Source organism: Equus caballus, chromosome 9 (genome assembly GCF_041296265.1).
Source record: "Equus caballus isolate H_3958 breed thoroughbred chromosome 9, TB-T2T, whole genome shotgun sequence".
Classification (NCBI taxonomy): Eukaryota; Metazoa; Chordata; class Mammalia; order Perissodactyla; family Equidae; genus Equus; species Equus caballus.
Window position 1 is genome coordinate 32088270 of NC_091692.1, and position 13658 is coordinate 32101927.

The window sequence follows — 13658 nt, forward strand, 5'->3', positions numbered from 1 at the left end:
TATGGCAAAAATAGGTTAATGTTTTGAAAAAATACACTGTATGCTATCAGTGTTAAACCTCATAAATATGATATTTAAATCAAATAACATAGTGATGTTTTATCCTTATAATTAATTTTGGTAACTTCACTATTTCAAAGAGCTGGATTATATTAAGTTGTTTAGATCTAATCTTTTGTTTAAATGAATTAAAATATATTTGTTTTTCCATGCAGATTTGAGTTCTGTGAACCTGCATTTGTGGTTGGCAATTGCCTCCAGATAGCATCTGACAGTCATCAGTATGATAGAATTTATTGTGGAGCTGGAGTCCAGAAAGACCATGAAAACTACATGAAAATATTACTAAAAGTTGGAGGCATTCTAGTCATGCCTATAGAAGATCAGGTAACTTCCACTGTCCTTTTGCTTAATGGGCATAGGAAACATACACATTAGTTTAAGATGGGAAATGTTACATCAGTGAGAAGTACAGTGTAATTTTGAAAGAAGAAATACTCTTCACAGATACATCTATATAGAAAAAACTTGAAATGGACTCTTTAATTATTTAACCAATGCAGATAGAGAAGAGATCTCTATGCTAGGGTCAGAAGAGACTTGGGCGTTCACCCGAGCTTAGCGACTGCCTGTGTGATATTTGCCAAGGTGCTCCTTCCTTCAGCATCCTCACCTGGAGGTGTTCATTTGAATGTGGTAATCTCTGCTAGCTGCTCAGTTTTCAACATTCTTTAATTCTTTGAACATATGAAAAAGAAATCCTGTTTGGGGCTTGGTTTGAACTGTTTAATTCCATTAAAGAAACAAGTACATTTTTAAATCTTCATTTAGTGTTATGTAGACTCATTTGAAAATATTCTTCAGCTATTTGCCTGCCTTTATTTATTTATTTTATTTTTATTTTTATTTTTTCTTTTGAGGAAGATTAGCCCTGAGCTAACATCTGCTGTCAATCCTCCTCTTTTTTGCTGAGGAAGATTGGCCCTGAGCTAACATCCCTCCCCATCTTCCTCTACTTCATATGTGGGACGCCTACCACAGCATGGCTTGCCATGCGGTGCCGTGTCTGCACCCAGCATCCAAACCAGCAAACCCCGGGCCACCAAAGCAGAATGTGCACACTTAACCGCTGTGCCACCAGGCCAGCCCCTTGCCTGCCTTTAGTTTGGAATTATTAGTTATGATAAATGTATCAAATGCTAATTTATTCAGAAAATGAGTAGACCTCTCAAAAGCAAATTACTTTAAAAATTTATAAAAATGCATTTCAAAAAAGTATCTTTAACATTTCATATTAACCCCAATCTGAGATGTTTATAACACCCTGTGATTAAGACGACTGGGACCTAGCATGATCGTTTTGCAGTTTATATATCTTGGGGGTCCTTTAACATCACAGCATGTTATTTGCAGCTCAGTGGATTTCACCATTACCATGCATTGTGCTCTGTAGCAAGTTGTTTGTCAGTTATTAAAAAGACAATATAAAAATGTTCATTAAAAAAACATTTCAGAGAAAATGTTACTTGAATGTTTCCAGAGTTAAGACTCCTAGATGAACAGTCTTTTTTTTGCTTTCCTTTAAAGATACATTTTCAAACATTTAATACATGGCTTTCCATTGGTGTTTTATTAAATATTTATTATATACTATTGTACTAATGCAAAGTGTATTAAATGGACCAATTTTTAAATATAAATTGAAGATACTAATTCAGCTTGATTAAGCCATGCACTGAGCTAATATCTTTTTCCAAGAACTTGTGATGGGTGTTTTCTGAGTAGGTAAAACTTCTGATACCTTTGTGACACATTTATTTGTGAAATATCAATTACAATTAGAATCTATATTTTATTACCATCATGAAAAATCATGAAGTTGGTTCATTGTTACAGTAATCAAAACATAGTTTTATTAATATAATACTTTAACCAAACAACTGAACCTATGAGAGACATATTTTGGGAGCCTTTGGCAGGTTTGGATTGGAATAATACCCCTAGAAGCAGACCCCAAATATAACATGGGAGTCACTTGGTCATATTTGGATATTCCATTTGCATTTAAATATCTTGATCAGTAAATATTTGTGATTCCTACTCTAGTATTTTATGGTAAATATTTAAATGAAAGAATTTGGTTGCATTCAGATACAAGTGATTATATAGCAATAATTGGCAATTATTCTTTAAAACAAAATTGTGACTGTAAATTGATCACATTTCCAGGATTAAGCTATTCTGTTTCTTTTTTCCCTCTAAATAGTTAACACAAATTATGCGAACTGGACAAAACACTTGGGAAAGTAAAAATATCCTTGCTGTTTCATTTGCTCCACTTGTGCAACCAAGTAAGAATGATAATGGCAAACCAGATTCTGTGGGACTCCGTAAGTAACTGTTGATCCTTTCCACTTGAACTGTGACTTATGTTGTTAAACTCCTATGCTTGAGATTTAATGGACTATATAATTAGGAATAACTAAATAAATATGCAGTAGTAATATATTCAATATATGCAGGATTTGTTCAGATCTTTTTGTGTGTTGGGGATAAAGCCCCTGGCTTGCACCAGACGCTTAGCTGCCTTTGTGGAAACATGAGAAGAAGGGGCAGGTCAAATGAAAATGAATTTATTAATTATAGTAAATTTGGTGACATCATTTTTCATACAGAGGGACAGCAAGCAAATCTTTGCTTAGACTGAGAAGAGCTTGGTCTTTCTAAGACCAGAAATAAGTTTTAGGGTAGTTGAAGCTCATTGGCTAGGCTGTAGAAGATAGATCATACAAGACTTTTCTTACACTCAAGGAGAAGGTCAGGTTGATCTGAATATAGTTTTTGAAGGTAGAAAAATAGTGGACTGTGTAGACATTGGTGGAGGAAAAAGAGGGTTTAAAGTTTTCCTTGAGTAGCTGACTAAGTGATGGTACCATTTATTGCTGTTTCGAAGACTGGGAATGCAGTAGTTTGGAAACAGATGTAGGAAGATCAGATATTTTATTTTGACCATGTTTGAGTTTTCTATTAGCATTCAAGTGTCAAGTAGTGAAGTGGTTGGGGGTGTAAATGTGCACAAGGGAGGTATCAATTGAGAATCTTCAACATAAAGTATGGCATTTTAAGCCATGAGAAAGGATGGGAACACTTAGGGGAGAGTGGAGATAGAGAAGAGGTATTAGGATTGGACCTGCGGTCCAACAAGTTCAGAGATAAGACAGAGGAAGATGTATTAGCAGTGGGTGGGCCAGAGAGATGAGAGGACACCAGTGTGCACAGTTTGAAAACCAAGAAAGAAAAGTATTTCAGGAAGGAGAGTGACCAACTTAGTGGGGGCTCTTGAGATCTTGAGAGGGAAGAGGTGAGAATAGGATTAATTCCTTTAGCATATATTGTGGTTTTGGAAACCATTAAGTAAAGTTCTTTACCAAAAATGAACTTTACCATAGTAGACCTCTTGCTTTAATTTGCTTTTTAAATGAATATATTTCATAGGACCCTGGCTTTATGGAGAAATTTTTTATTTTCAGTGTTCATTTTACCCTCTTTTAAGCTATGTAATTTTATGGCCTTTTCGGATGGTTTTGAGAATTACATGAAGTAGTATTTATAAAGTGGTTGGCATGTAGTAAGTGGGATTTTGAGGGTCAGTAAATTACACCCATTTTCCCCGCTCAGGTTGTTAGCAGTGGAGAGATGAACTTGATCAGATAGCTAGGGATTGAAATGACGACTTTTTAGCAACCAAAGTAGTTGGGAGAATATGGCTTAGGTCTGCACCCTTAAACTAGACAGACTTAAGTCACCCAGTTACAGGCAGCACTGGCCAGCCCCCACCATGTGAACTTACCATGTAAATACATGGGTGAGCAGAGCTCCATATGTCCACTTGTAAGTAGACATATCCCAGAGGAAAAGAAAGGAAAGGAAGGAGCCACCCATGGCAGCTTCTTACACACTCCCAGACTATGCAGCCACTCCTGCCTTAGGGAGGAATAAGTGTGGTGATGCAGAGAGACCCATGGAACTCTGCGGTAAATGTCACTCTTCGAGAGTGTCAATGACATGGAGGGCTTTTCCTCAGGACCGTGGGAGAGGGCTCACTGGCATTCTCTAACACGAGCTGCCACCAAAGGAGACCTGTTGACCACTCTTTATGGCTTTGTAAGATTCATAAATTCTGACACAATGCTCTTATTTTGACCTCATTTAGAGAGAAATTAGGCACTCAGTTGTAAAAAATTTTTGAACCTTTCATAATTTAGAAAGTGTTGCCAGCCATTTTTTTCAGATATACTTTTTGGTAGTGTATGCTACTTATGAAAAGGATTTAAGCCAACCTACACAACAAATCCACATAAAACTATTATATAAGGAAACTTGAGCGTAAGGAAAATTAAAAGTAAAGTAAGAATGATAAAAAAACAAAGGATTATAAAAAAGACTCATTCTATTAGAAATGTGGAAGTTATTACACTGAAATGTTAAATTTAAACTTCCTTCCAGTCTAGTCAAAAAGAGATACATGCTAGGTGTGCTCTGGGGCCAAAAGGGACTTCCTTCTTTCTAGCACCAGAATCAAGCAATTGTCACTTATGTTCACCTGCATTATACAGATATTTCAGTGAAGTCTACTTTTTAGTAGACTGTACACACACCACGCTCATATATACTTGTATGTATGTATGTATAAATGTGTATGTATAATGTGTATACTATATAGTATAGTAGACTATACTATACTATAATATTGAATACTTAAACTCTTTCCTAAAAGCAACAATAGTAACAAAACTATTTCCTTGTTTCTATTTTCCAAACATTAGAATTGTAGTTTATTTATGACAGTTTTATTTAACCTATCATAACACGTTGGTGAGTCATAAACAGAAGTAATGAAAAAATTTCCTGGCACAATTTGGTTTTGACAATGGCATAATCATAAGTATAATGTGCATCTTGTATAGTGTACTTTTGGAGTACTCTGTAGATCTCTGTGCCATAGGTATTTAAGTGTTTTAGGAGAGTCTTGGTTGTAAATGTGGTTTTATGGTAACATAATTTATGAATGGCATGAATGATGATATGCTATAAATGAACAATTTTTGTTCTCCATTTTAAAGAATCAACACAGATTAGATAATTAATAAGACTGCTATTGGTTGGGTTGATTGACATTTATAACTGAATGTAAAGTAGGAATAAATTTAGTGGAAAAGGATAAAATGGGGGAAGAACCTAAATTTAAAAAAGCCTGTCACACCTCTGAAATATTTAAAGGTGAAATGATATGTCTAAATTTTTCATCAAAATAAGCTGGGAGAGGGATGGGAAGAGGAAATGGAGTGTTAATGAAGTAAGATTAGCCATAAGGAATAATTGTTGAAGCTGAGTATTTGGTATATGGGGTTCATTGTACTAGTGACTCTCTTTTTCTATATGCTTGGAAGTCTCTATAATAAAAAGGAAAAAAAGCTACCAACATAAAAATGAGTCAGGAATTATGAATTTCTAAAAAAAGCTTGTGTAGTAAGGTTCAGTTAATGAAAAATGTTTTGAAAATTATTGTCAAAATTTAATAGGATGTATGGAGAATAAGAACAAGTTTCCTTTTCTGTTAAAATAGCTTTCTGTTCAGAGAACATTATTTCATTAATTGTACGGAGTTAAAATATGAAGGAATATTAGTACAAGAAAAACTAAAACAATATGCATGCATATTCTTGGCTAATTGTATTTTGTAGCTATGAAATTGTTCATATAAACAGTTGCTAAAGTGTCGTTATAACTTTCCTCAGGTTTATCACTAATTTTTATTCAACTCAAAGTCATATTTCTCTTTTATTTTTTCTTTGTTGTAAGACATTCTAAAAATAAGGATACAGTGCTTAATGCTCAGGGCAGGCCCTTTAGAAGGGGTAAAGGAAAAACTCTCCACCAACTAAAGGAAAACTGTTTCCTCTGTACACCACCCACCCAATACTTCTGTACTCCAGATGTGTGGGTTTTTCCACGTTGAGCAATTCTCCACTTCTTTGCAGACACCAACTAGCTGTCCTGTGATCTAACTCACTTCTGACACTAACCTGTACAAACCCCACAGGTTAAGGGCTTCATCCCACAAGACTGTCCGCTTCTCCAACTTTAGATACCAGTCCCAAGTCGAGGTTGTCACCCGTGTTTCTGACAGCCTAGCTATATATTAGAGGCTCCCATCACCCCCTCCTAGAGTTCGATAATTTGTTAGAGTGGCTCACAGAACCCAGGAAAACAGTTTACTTGTTAGATTATCGGTTTGTCATAAAAGGACCCAACAACAGCCAGATGGAAGTGATGCATAGAGCAAGGTATGTGGGAAGGATGCAGAGCTTCCATGCCTTCTTTGGGTGTGCCATCCTCCCAGCACCTCCATGTGTTCATCAGCCCAGAAGCTCTAAACCCTTTTGGCTACAGCTTTTTACGGAGGCTTGGTTAAATCATTGGCCATTGCTGATTGACTCAAACCTCCAGCCCCCTCCCCTCTGAAAGTTCCAATCCTCTAATCACATGGTTGGTTCACCCTGACAACCAGCCGAGCATCCTTAGGGGCTTACCAGAAGTCACCTCATTAACGTAAACTCAGGTGTGGTTGAAAGGAACTTTTTAGGAACATCATTTATGCTCTTATCGCTTAGGGAATTCCAAGCGTCTTAGGAGCTCTGTGTCAGGAATGAGAAGCCAAATGTATAATTCTTAGTATAAATCACAGTATGACAAGGGGCAAAAGAGACTTCATAAATTGTGACACTATACCAGATCGAGCTGTTTGAAGTTGCTGTTTTTGTAGCTTAAAAATGGCCAAAAATTCTCAGTTTTGTGGATTTTACCTAAATAAAATGCCCTTTTCAGTCTTTCTTAGCAAATAAAAATGAAAGTGCTGACTGCTGGGTGCCTATAAAATCTAAATAGAGACTTCCTTTTGCGAAACAAATAGAGCTTACATGTGTATATTAGAGATATCCTTAATTGTAATTTTGAAGTGAAAGCTTCAATTCAGAATAAAATTTATTGCAGTCAGGATTAGTATTGTTTAGTACCTTAAATTCTTATCTCATAACTGGAAGCATTAGAAACAAGGGAATGTTAATAGAAACTATTGGGGATTTTTCAATAGGTAGGGCTGAGATTTTTTGTATCATTCAAAATAACTTTTTTTTCCCAAAGATTTTTTATTTTTCCTTTTTCTCCCAAAGCCCCCCAGTACTTAGTTTGTATTTTTTAGTTGTGGGTCCTTCTAGTTGTGGCATGTGGGATGCTGCATCAGCCTGGCTTGATGAGCGGTGCCACATCGGCACCCAGGATTTGAACCGGTGAAACCCTGGGCCGCCAAAGCAGAGCGCGCGAACTTAACCACTCAGCCCCAGGGCTGGCCCCTCAAAATAATTTTTAAATGAAGCCTATGTGGATGCTATTTTAGGACTTCTGAGTATTAGAAACTGCTAAAGTCAAGTCTGAATCCCTTTTCCACTCTGGGTCTAGTTGGTTCTTTATGAAGTTCAGGTATTCTGATAGTTTAGGATTGGGAAGTTCATCATTCTAACAGTGTCCCTGGAATAGCAGACAGTTTTGGCAGAGGAATAACATAATTAAGGTGTGCAAAGAGAATACCAGTAATGTGAGAGAAGTTCAAGTGCGAAGACCAGCTGAAAAGACCAATTATAGCTTCTGTTTCTTAGCTACTTTATAATTCCCAAAACTCTTTTATAGGTTTACTCTTCACCCTCCCCTGTTCCAGAACCCACTTTAGGCCTTTCTTCTCTGTCTACACTTCCTTTTGGGCATTTTCCTGGTCTTTGTATGTCACAACTTGCTGATGACTCCCAGATTTCTTTCTCCAGCCCTGCCCTTGCCCCTAAGTCCCAGAGTCTTGATTTAACTGCTTGTGGTTGGAAAGGAGCATAAAGTCTACACTCAGACGCCTGCATTCAGGTCCCAACTCACATCACTTAGGATGTCTGTGAGCTTGAGCAAATTATTTAAACTCTCTCTACTTCACTTTCCTGACTCAGCATTAACTTAGTTATTATACAAAAAACATGGAAATGGTGACTGGTATGTCATTGTTGTTGTTATTCCTGAAATCTTCATTTTGTATATGTAATAGACACTTCGGTTTTAACACAAACAAAACAAATTTTTGATTTTCTTCTCCCCAAACTGTTCTTCCTTTTTGTCATGTCAATAGTTGACATTAGTGTCTGCCCAGTTGCTTGGGCCAAAAGCTTTCCCACGTGCAATCCCTTCAAAATATATTTCAAGGGGCCGGCCCTACGGCATAGTAGTTAAGTTCAGTGTGCTCTGCTTTGGTTGCCTGGGTTCACCGCGTGTTTGGATCCTGGGCACGGACCTATACCACTTGTCAGCCATGCTCTGTTGGCGACCCACATACAAAGTTGAGGAAGATTGGTACAGATATTAGCTCAGGGCTAATCTTCCTCAGGAAAAAAGTGTATATATATATATATATATATATATATATATATATATACACATATACATATACATATTTTAAATATATTTCAAATTTATCCACTATTCTTCATCTTTACTGCCACCCTCCTCTATGCCCATTTCCATCATAGTGTGGTCATATGTCTCATGGATTACTGGAGTGTTCCAGGTAACCTCCTTCTTAGTCTCTTTACCATCCATACTCTACAGAGGAGCCAGAGTATCATTTTTGTTGCGTTATAACCTCTGCCTTATTAAAACCCTTGAATAGCTGCATGGCAAATACAATGTATGTTCTTGACCAAGGCCTACAAGACCATGCATGATCAGATCTCTTACTATTTTCCTCCTGCTCTAAACTTCACCTACACTAGCCTTCTTTCAGCTCCTTGAGCATGCCAACCTCATATACCTCTTAGGGCTTTGATATTCCTTCTGTCCCAAGATATTTACATGGCTGTTTTCTCTGTCATTTAGATCCTATCTCAGACCAGCTTGCTCAGGGAGACCATTTGCACTACCCAATCAAAAGTAGTCATACCCTCATGTACCAATGACCTTTCTATGTCATTGGTATTTTTTTCCATATCGCCTGTTGGGTTTTTTTTTCCCCCATAATTATCTTTTATCCACCCCCTCCCACAAACATAATCTTCATAAGAGCAAGGACTTTCTTAGTCTAAATCATCTGCTATGTCTAAGTGAGTTCTTTAATGGTATCTAGTATGTAGTTTAACACAGATTTGTTGAATGAATGTTACATAACTTAATGAACAATTTTGGAAGGTAGGCAAAGCTGGTGATATTTTAACATATTTAACATATAAGGGGTGAGATCTCACATCTTTTGTTACTTACCCATGTTCACAAAACTAATCATTGGGAGAAGCAGGACTTGAACTCCAGTTGTTGGATGTTTCAGTTTCCCTCTCACATAGTTGGGGGCAGGCCCAGACAGTAGAACAAATGGTTTCCAACTGAACATGACCAATATGGCTCTTTGGAATTCTTTTCCATTTCAGATTTCAATAGGGAGTTGAAAAAAGACAGTTCGAAGAAAGGGTTTTGTATTGGGCCAAATAGGTATATGTTAAGGGATCTTTGAATTGGTCTAAAAAGTCTCCTATCCTGGAGTTTTATGAAAAACTCTATCTGCTACTACAAGGTGTATCCAATTTGTGATTGGGCATAGCCCAAGGCACTGGAGTGTGGTGGGAAGAACACAGGAAGCACACTTTGAGCCTTGGACAGGATAATGTACTGTATAAGGCTAGTACCTACAGGGCCCTGTGCAAAGTATGAAAAGGAAATGCCACGGCCTCTCCCCTCCTAGGGCTCACAGTCTGATGGCAAAGACAGACCACATATGAATAACTAAAGAAGGCAGGATTTCAAATGTTAGCACAAAAAAATTTGGAAAGGAGGTATCCAGAAAAGAGTACCAAAAATAAAGAAAGAAAAAATAAATGATGACTTTTTTTAATATTTAAGTGGGGAGGGTTATGTTTTGCTTTGTTTAGGTATTTGAGAAGGATCTTTGGTATTAGTTTTATTTCCACAAGGATGGAAACTAGGAGAAATAAATTTCAGATGAGGACCAGAGAACTTATTTCTCTGTGTGTAAAGTGTAGGAACAGGCTACAAAGAAGAGTATGTGGTTCTAGGGCTTATGCATTTATATATCTGTGGAAGATGGGAGTGAAACAGACAGGTATGTTCCAACTCTCTGATGTATTTGGTACATCAGTAACTTAAAGAAATCTTTGGTGTTTCTTTGGGCTATTAAAGTTTGTTTATCATGCTGGTTTCTGGTGGCCCTTTGCCTGTGAACTACTTCTACTTGTTGATTTACAGAAAGATAGAAACTGTGTGTGTGCACGCATGTGTGTAATAGCTTTAGAGCTCAGACTGAGGCAGCTCTTCAAAGCTTGCCCTTTGAGTTTTTTGAATAGATAGTTCTTCATATGGTTTTCAACATCAGAAAGCATAGAAAAATATGTAGAATAAAATCTCTTCAGAAATTCTTGTCCCCTAACTACTTAATTCTCATGTGCTCTGTTTCTAAGTTCTCATTTATCTTTCCAAAGAATTTTTATGCATATACATGGGACACACACACGGATCTATACACATAAACCTCTGTACTGTCCACTGTCCTTAGTACTTAGAATGGTGTTTGACACACAGTAAGCATCCTGAAACCTTTGTTAGATAAAAGCCAGAGTTTTTATACTTTCTAGTTTTCTAACATTCGCAAAGAAATACCTGTTTTCTTCTGTGAAAAAATGAACAATATATAATGTTTTACTTTTTATGTTTTGTGTATGTGTCTGTTTTTCTTTTTAGCCCCCTGTGCTGTCAGGAATCTCCAGGACTTGGCTCGTATTTACATTCGACGCACACTTAGAAATTTCATAAATGATGAGATGCAGGCTAAGGGGATTCCTCAGAGGGCTCCACCCAAAAGGAAAAGAAAGAGAGTTAAACAGAGAATTAACACTTATGTATTTGTGGGTAATCAGCTTATTCCTCAGCCTCTAGACAGTGAGGAGGATGAGAAAATGGAAGAAGATAACAAAGAAGAGGAAGAGAAAGATCACAGTGAAGCCATGAAGCCAGAGGAGCCACCTCAGAATTTACTGAGAGAAAAAATCATGAAGCTCCCCCTCCCTGAATCTTTAAAAGCTTACTTGACATACTTTAGAGAAAAATAACTTAGATCAAGAAGAAAGAATGCCTACTGATAATTCCTTTAGTCTTGAAAATGTAGCATTTGTTAGGAGTTAAAAGAGAGAGAATTCTTTCTTTCGTCAGAGCAAATTATAGTGGAAAAAGTATAACTTGTTTCTGTCTTAGTAATAAAAATGATGTATTCAGTGATTTAAGAGAATCCTTTTTATAAAATATATTTTTCTTTAAATCTTGGAAAAATTACTGTTTTAACTCAGAGTGACTCCAAGAGTGGAATGCAACAATAGTCAAGACTTTGTGTACTGTAAATTCTTTTCTGATTCCTTGCAGATTTGTAGTGGTGAGGATTAGACTTACTTTTATAAAAGGTTAAATAACTGTTGAGCATATATAATCTGATTTGAATCGCAGTTATTTGCATATCCTCTCTGGAAACTTTCTTATCTAGTAAGGAAATCAAATGCTATGTAGACCCACTTACCTTACTTTTGTTGCAATCACTATTGCTGAGTTGCTATAGATGTATTCCGGGCAATATATGAGTGCAATAACAATACAGATATTGAATAATTTAGCTTTAAAAAAAAGTTTCATGGAATTCAACAGCACTGCTACTTTTGCTTTTGAATCTATTGCCAAAAGACATGGGGAAAATATCTGCTTCTCTCATAGAGATTTTAAGAGCACATCAAGTGAATACTGAAGTTAAGAACTATATACTTAATACAACTTTTAATTTGTATGGACCCCTTACATTTTCAGTATTTAAAAATAATGAGGTTATCTTACTCTCTGGCATTTTAGAAGATAGATTGTTTTTTCTAGAGTCCAATGTATAAAGTGTTGGGTTTAAAAAAAAAAGCCATTGTTCTATGCGACTGTTGATAGCACAGTGAGTGAGTAAGCATGAGTAACAGCCACGTTTCTGGGTTGTGCTGAGTCGCAGGGCCAGAGCAGATTTGGACAGCAGGTGCACTTTAGCAAATGGAACTTCTCGTTCATCTGAATATTTATCTTTGACAAGGCAGGGCCAAGGTAGCCTATGTTTGCTTTGAAATTCATCTTTGTAGTGTAAGAAATAATTCACAGAAATTGTATGTAGATGCATTTTGCTTTGAAAATCTGATTCATAATCATAGTGTAATCTTTGGGACCTACATTGTCCTCATTTAACTTCTTCCCTTGTTTGTCTATTTCTTTGGGTAAAATTATAATAATTTTTATTTTTTGCTTAATATCACATACTTAAACTGTCCATCATTTGAAGGTTAGTTATAGCTTATCAATGATAAAACAGGTAGTAAATGCCATTATTGGTTTGTTTCTTTTCTCCCTACTAGGGCCTGAAAACAGTCATTCCTTGTTAAGAGAGTATACAGTATAACATATTTACTACTTAGTGTTACATGGATTATATATTTTTTAAAAGGAAAAATTTGAAGGTATCACTTATTACCACCAGCATCACTATTACAATAGTTGATCAAATATGTATGGTTAAGGAAACCTAATCAGTGTAGAGTGAAAGGATTGCTATCTCTGCAAAGATTCAACTATTAATAATATATAGATGGTTTCAAAAAGCTCTGGGAATTCCACACGTCTAAAAGCAAGTGCTTAACATATTATAAACATGAATTATCCCAAGTAAATGAGGATATTTTAGTAATGTGAAAGGTAATTTCATGGAAGATACTTGTTTTATACCAGTGACTGGGGCTAGGGGTTGGGGATATTGCCACAATTTTTCACAGATGATTACTAAGTGTTATTGTTAAGAAGTGCCCCATCTCATTTCTAGCAAGGAAAAAAATAGTTTCACACAATTGTCATCTGTTAGAAATGTTCGTTTTCTTTTGAATTAAATGTTAGTTTTAGAAATTTAATCTTGAGTTCCTGGTGCCCATATACTTTTACCTAGCATCCCCACCCCTACTTTGTTGTTTTTGGAGCTGGTGTCCAGATGTGTAACATACATATTCTTAGCTGATGATAGTACTATTCAGGAGAGAGTTTTTGTTAAGGATATGTTTGAAAATTGATTTTTTCATATTGTCTTTCATTCTCTTGACCTTGGCGAACTGTACAGTAGATTTTCATGATCATTGCATATTTTTTGTCATTGAAATGTATCTTTTGTGTTTTTAAATGCATTCATTTTACAGTTGTGGCTTTATTATTGACTTTAAATAAAGAAGTAGAAATAAAAAATAAAATTTCAAGTGAAAGCCCTTTTATTAATGGGGATATATTAGAATGATTAAGAATATTTTGATTTGTGTTTATTTTTTAATGAATTCATGTTTACTTAAGTATGGATAATTATGCTTTATAGATGGAGAAGTATCAAATAAAGACAGAGTAAAATTAACTGAAAAAGATGAGGAATATATTCATGGGGTTTTACAGCCAGATAAAACAGTAGAAATAATCGAATGTAGTCTTTTATTCTGCAGGGAGAAAGTAGGCCTAGGGCA

The 13658-nt window shown here is 36.0% G+C and overlaps 1 protein-coding gene across 8 annotated transcripts in view; it reads left to right on the forward strand.

The window, feature by feature from the left end:
- The window catches only part of PCMTD1 (protein-L-isoaspartate (D-aspartate) O-methyltransferase domain containing 1), a 66438-nt gene extending 53041 nt beyond the window's left edge, over positions 1-13397 (forward strand). For all 8 annotated transcript variants that reach the window (XM_005613177.4, XM_023648628.2, XM_070221555.1 and 5 more), the window contains 3 exons: positions 216-387; positions 2267-2390; positions 10837-13397. In XM_005613177.4, the coding sequence (XP_005613234.1) occupies positions 216-387; positions 2267-2390; positions 10837-11204 (664 nt within the window). In that variant the 3' untranslated portion in view covers positions 11205-13397. The remainder of the gene's footprint in view (positions 1-215; positions 388-2266; positions 2391-10836) is intronic.
- Positions 13398-13658: the final 261 nt, after the last annotated feature.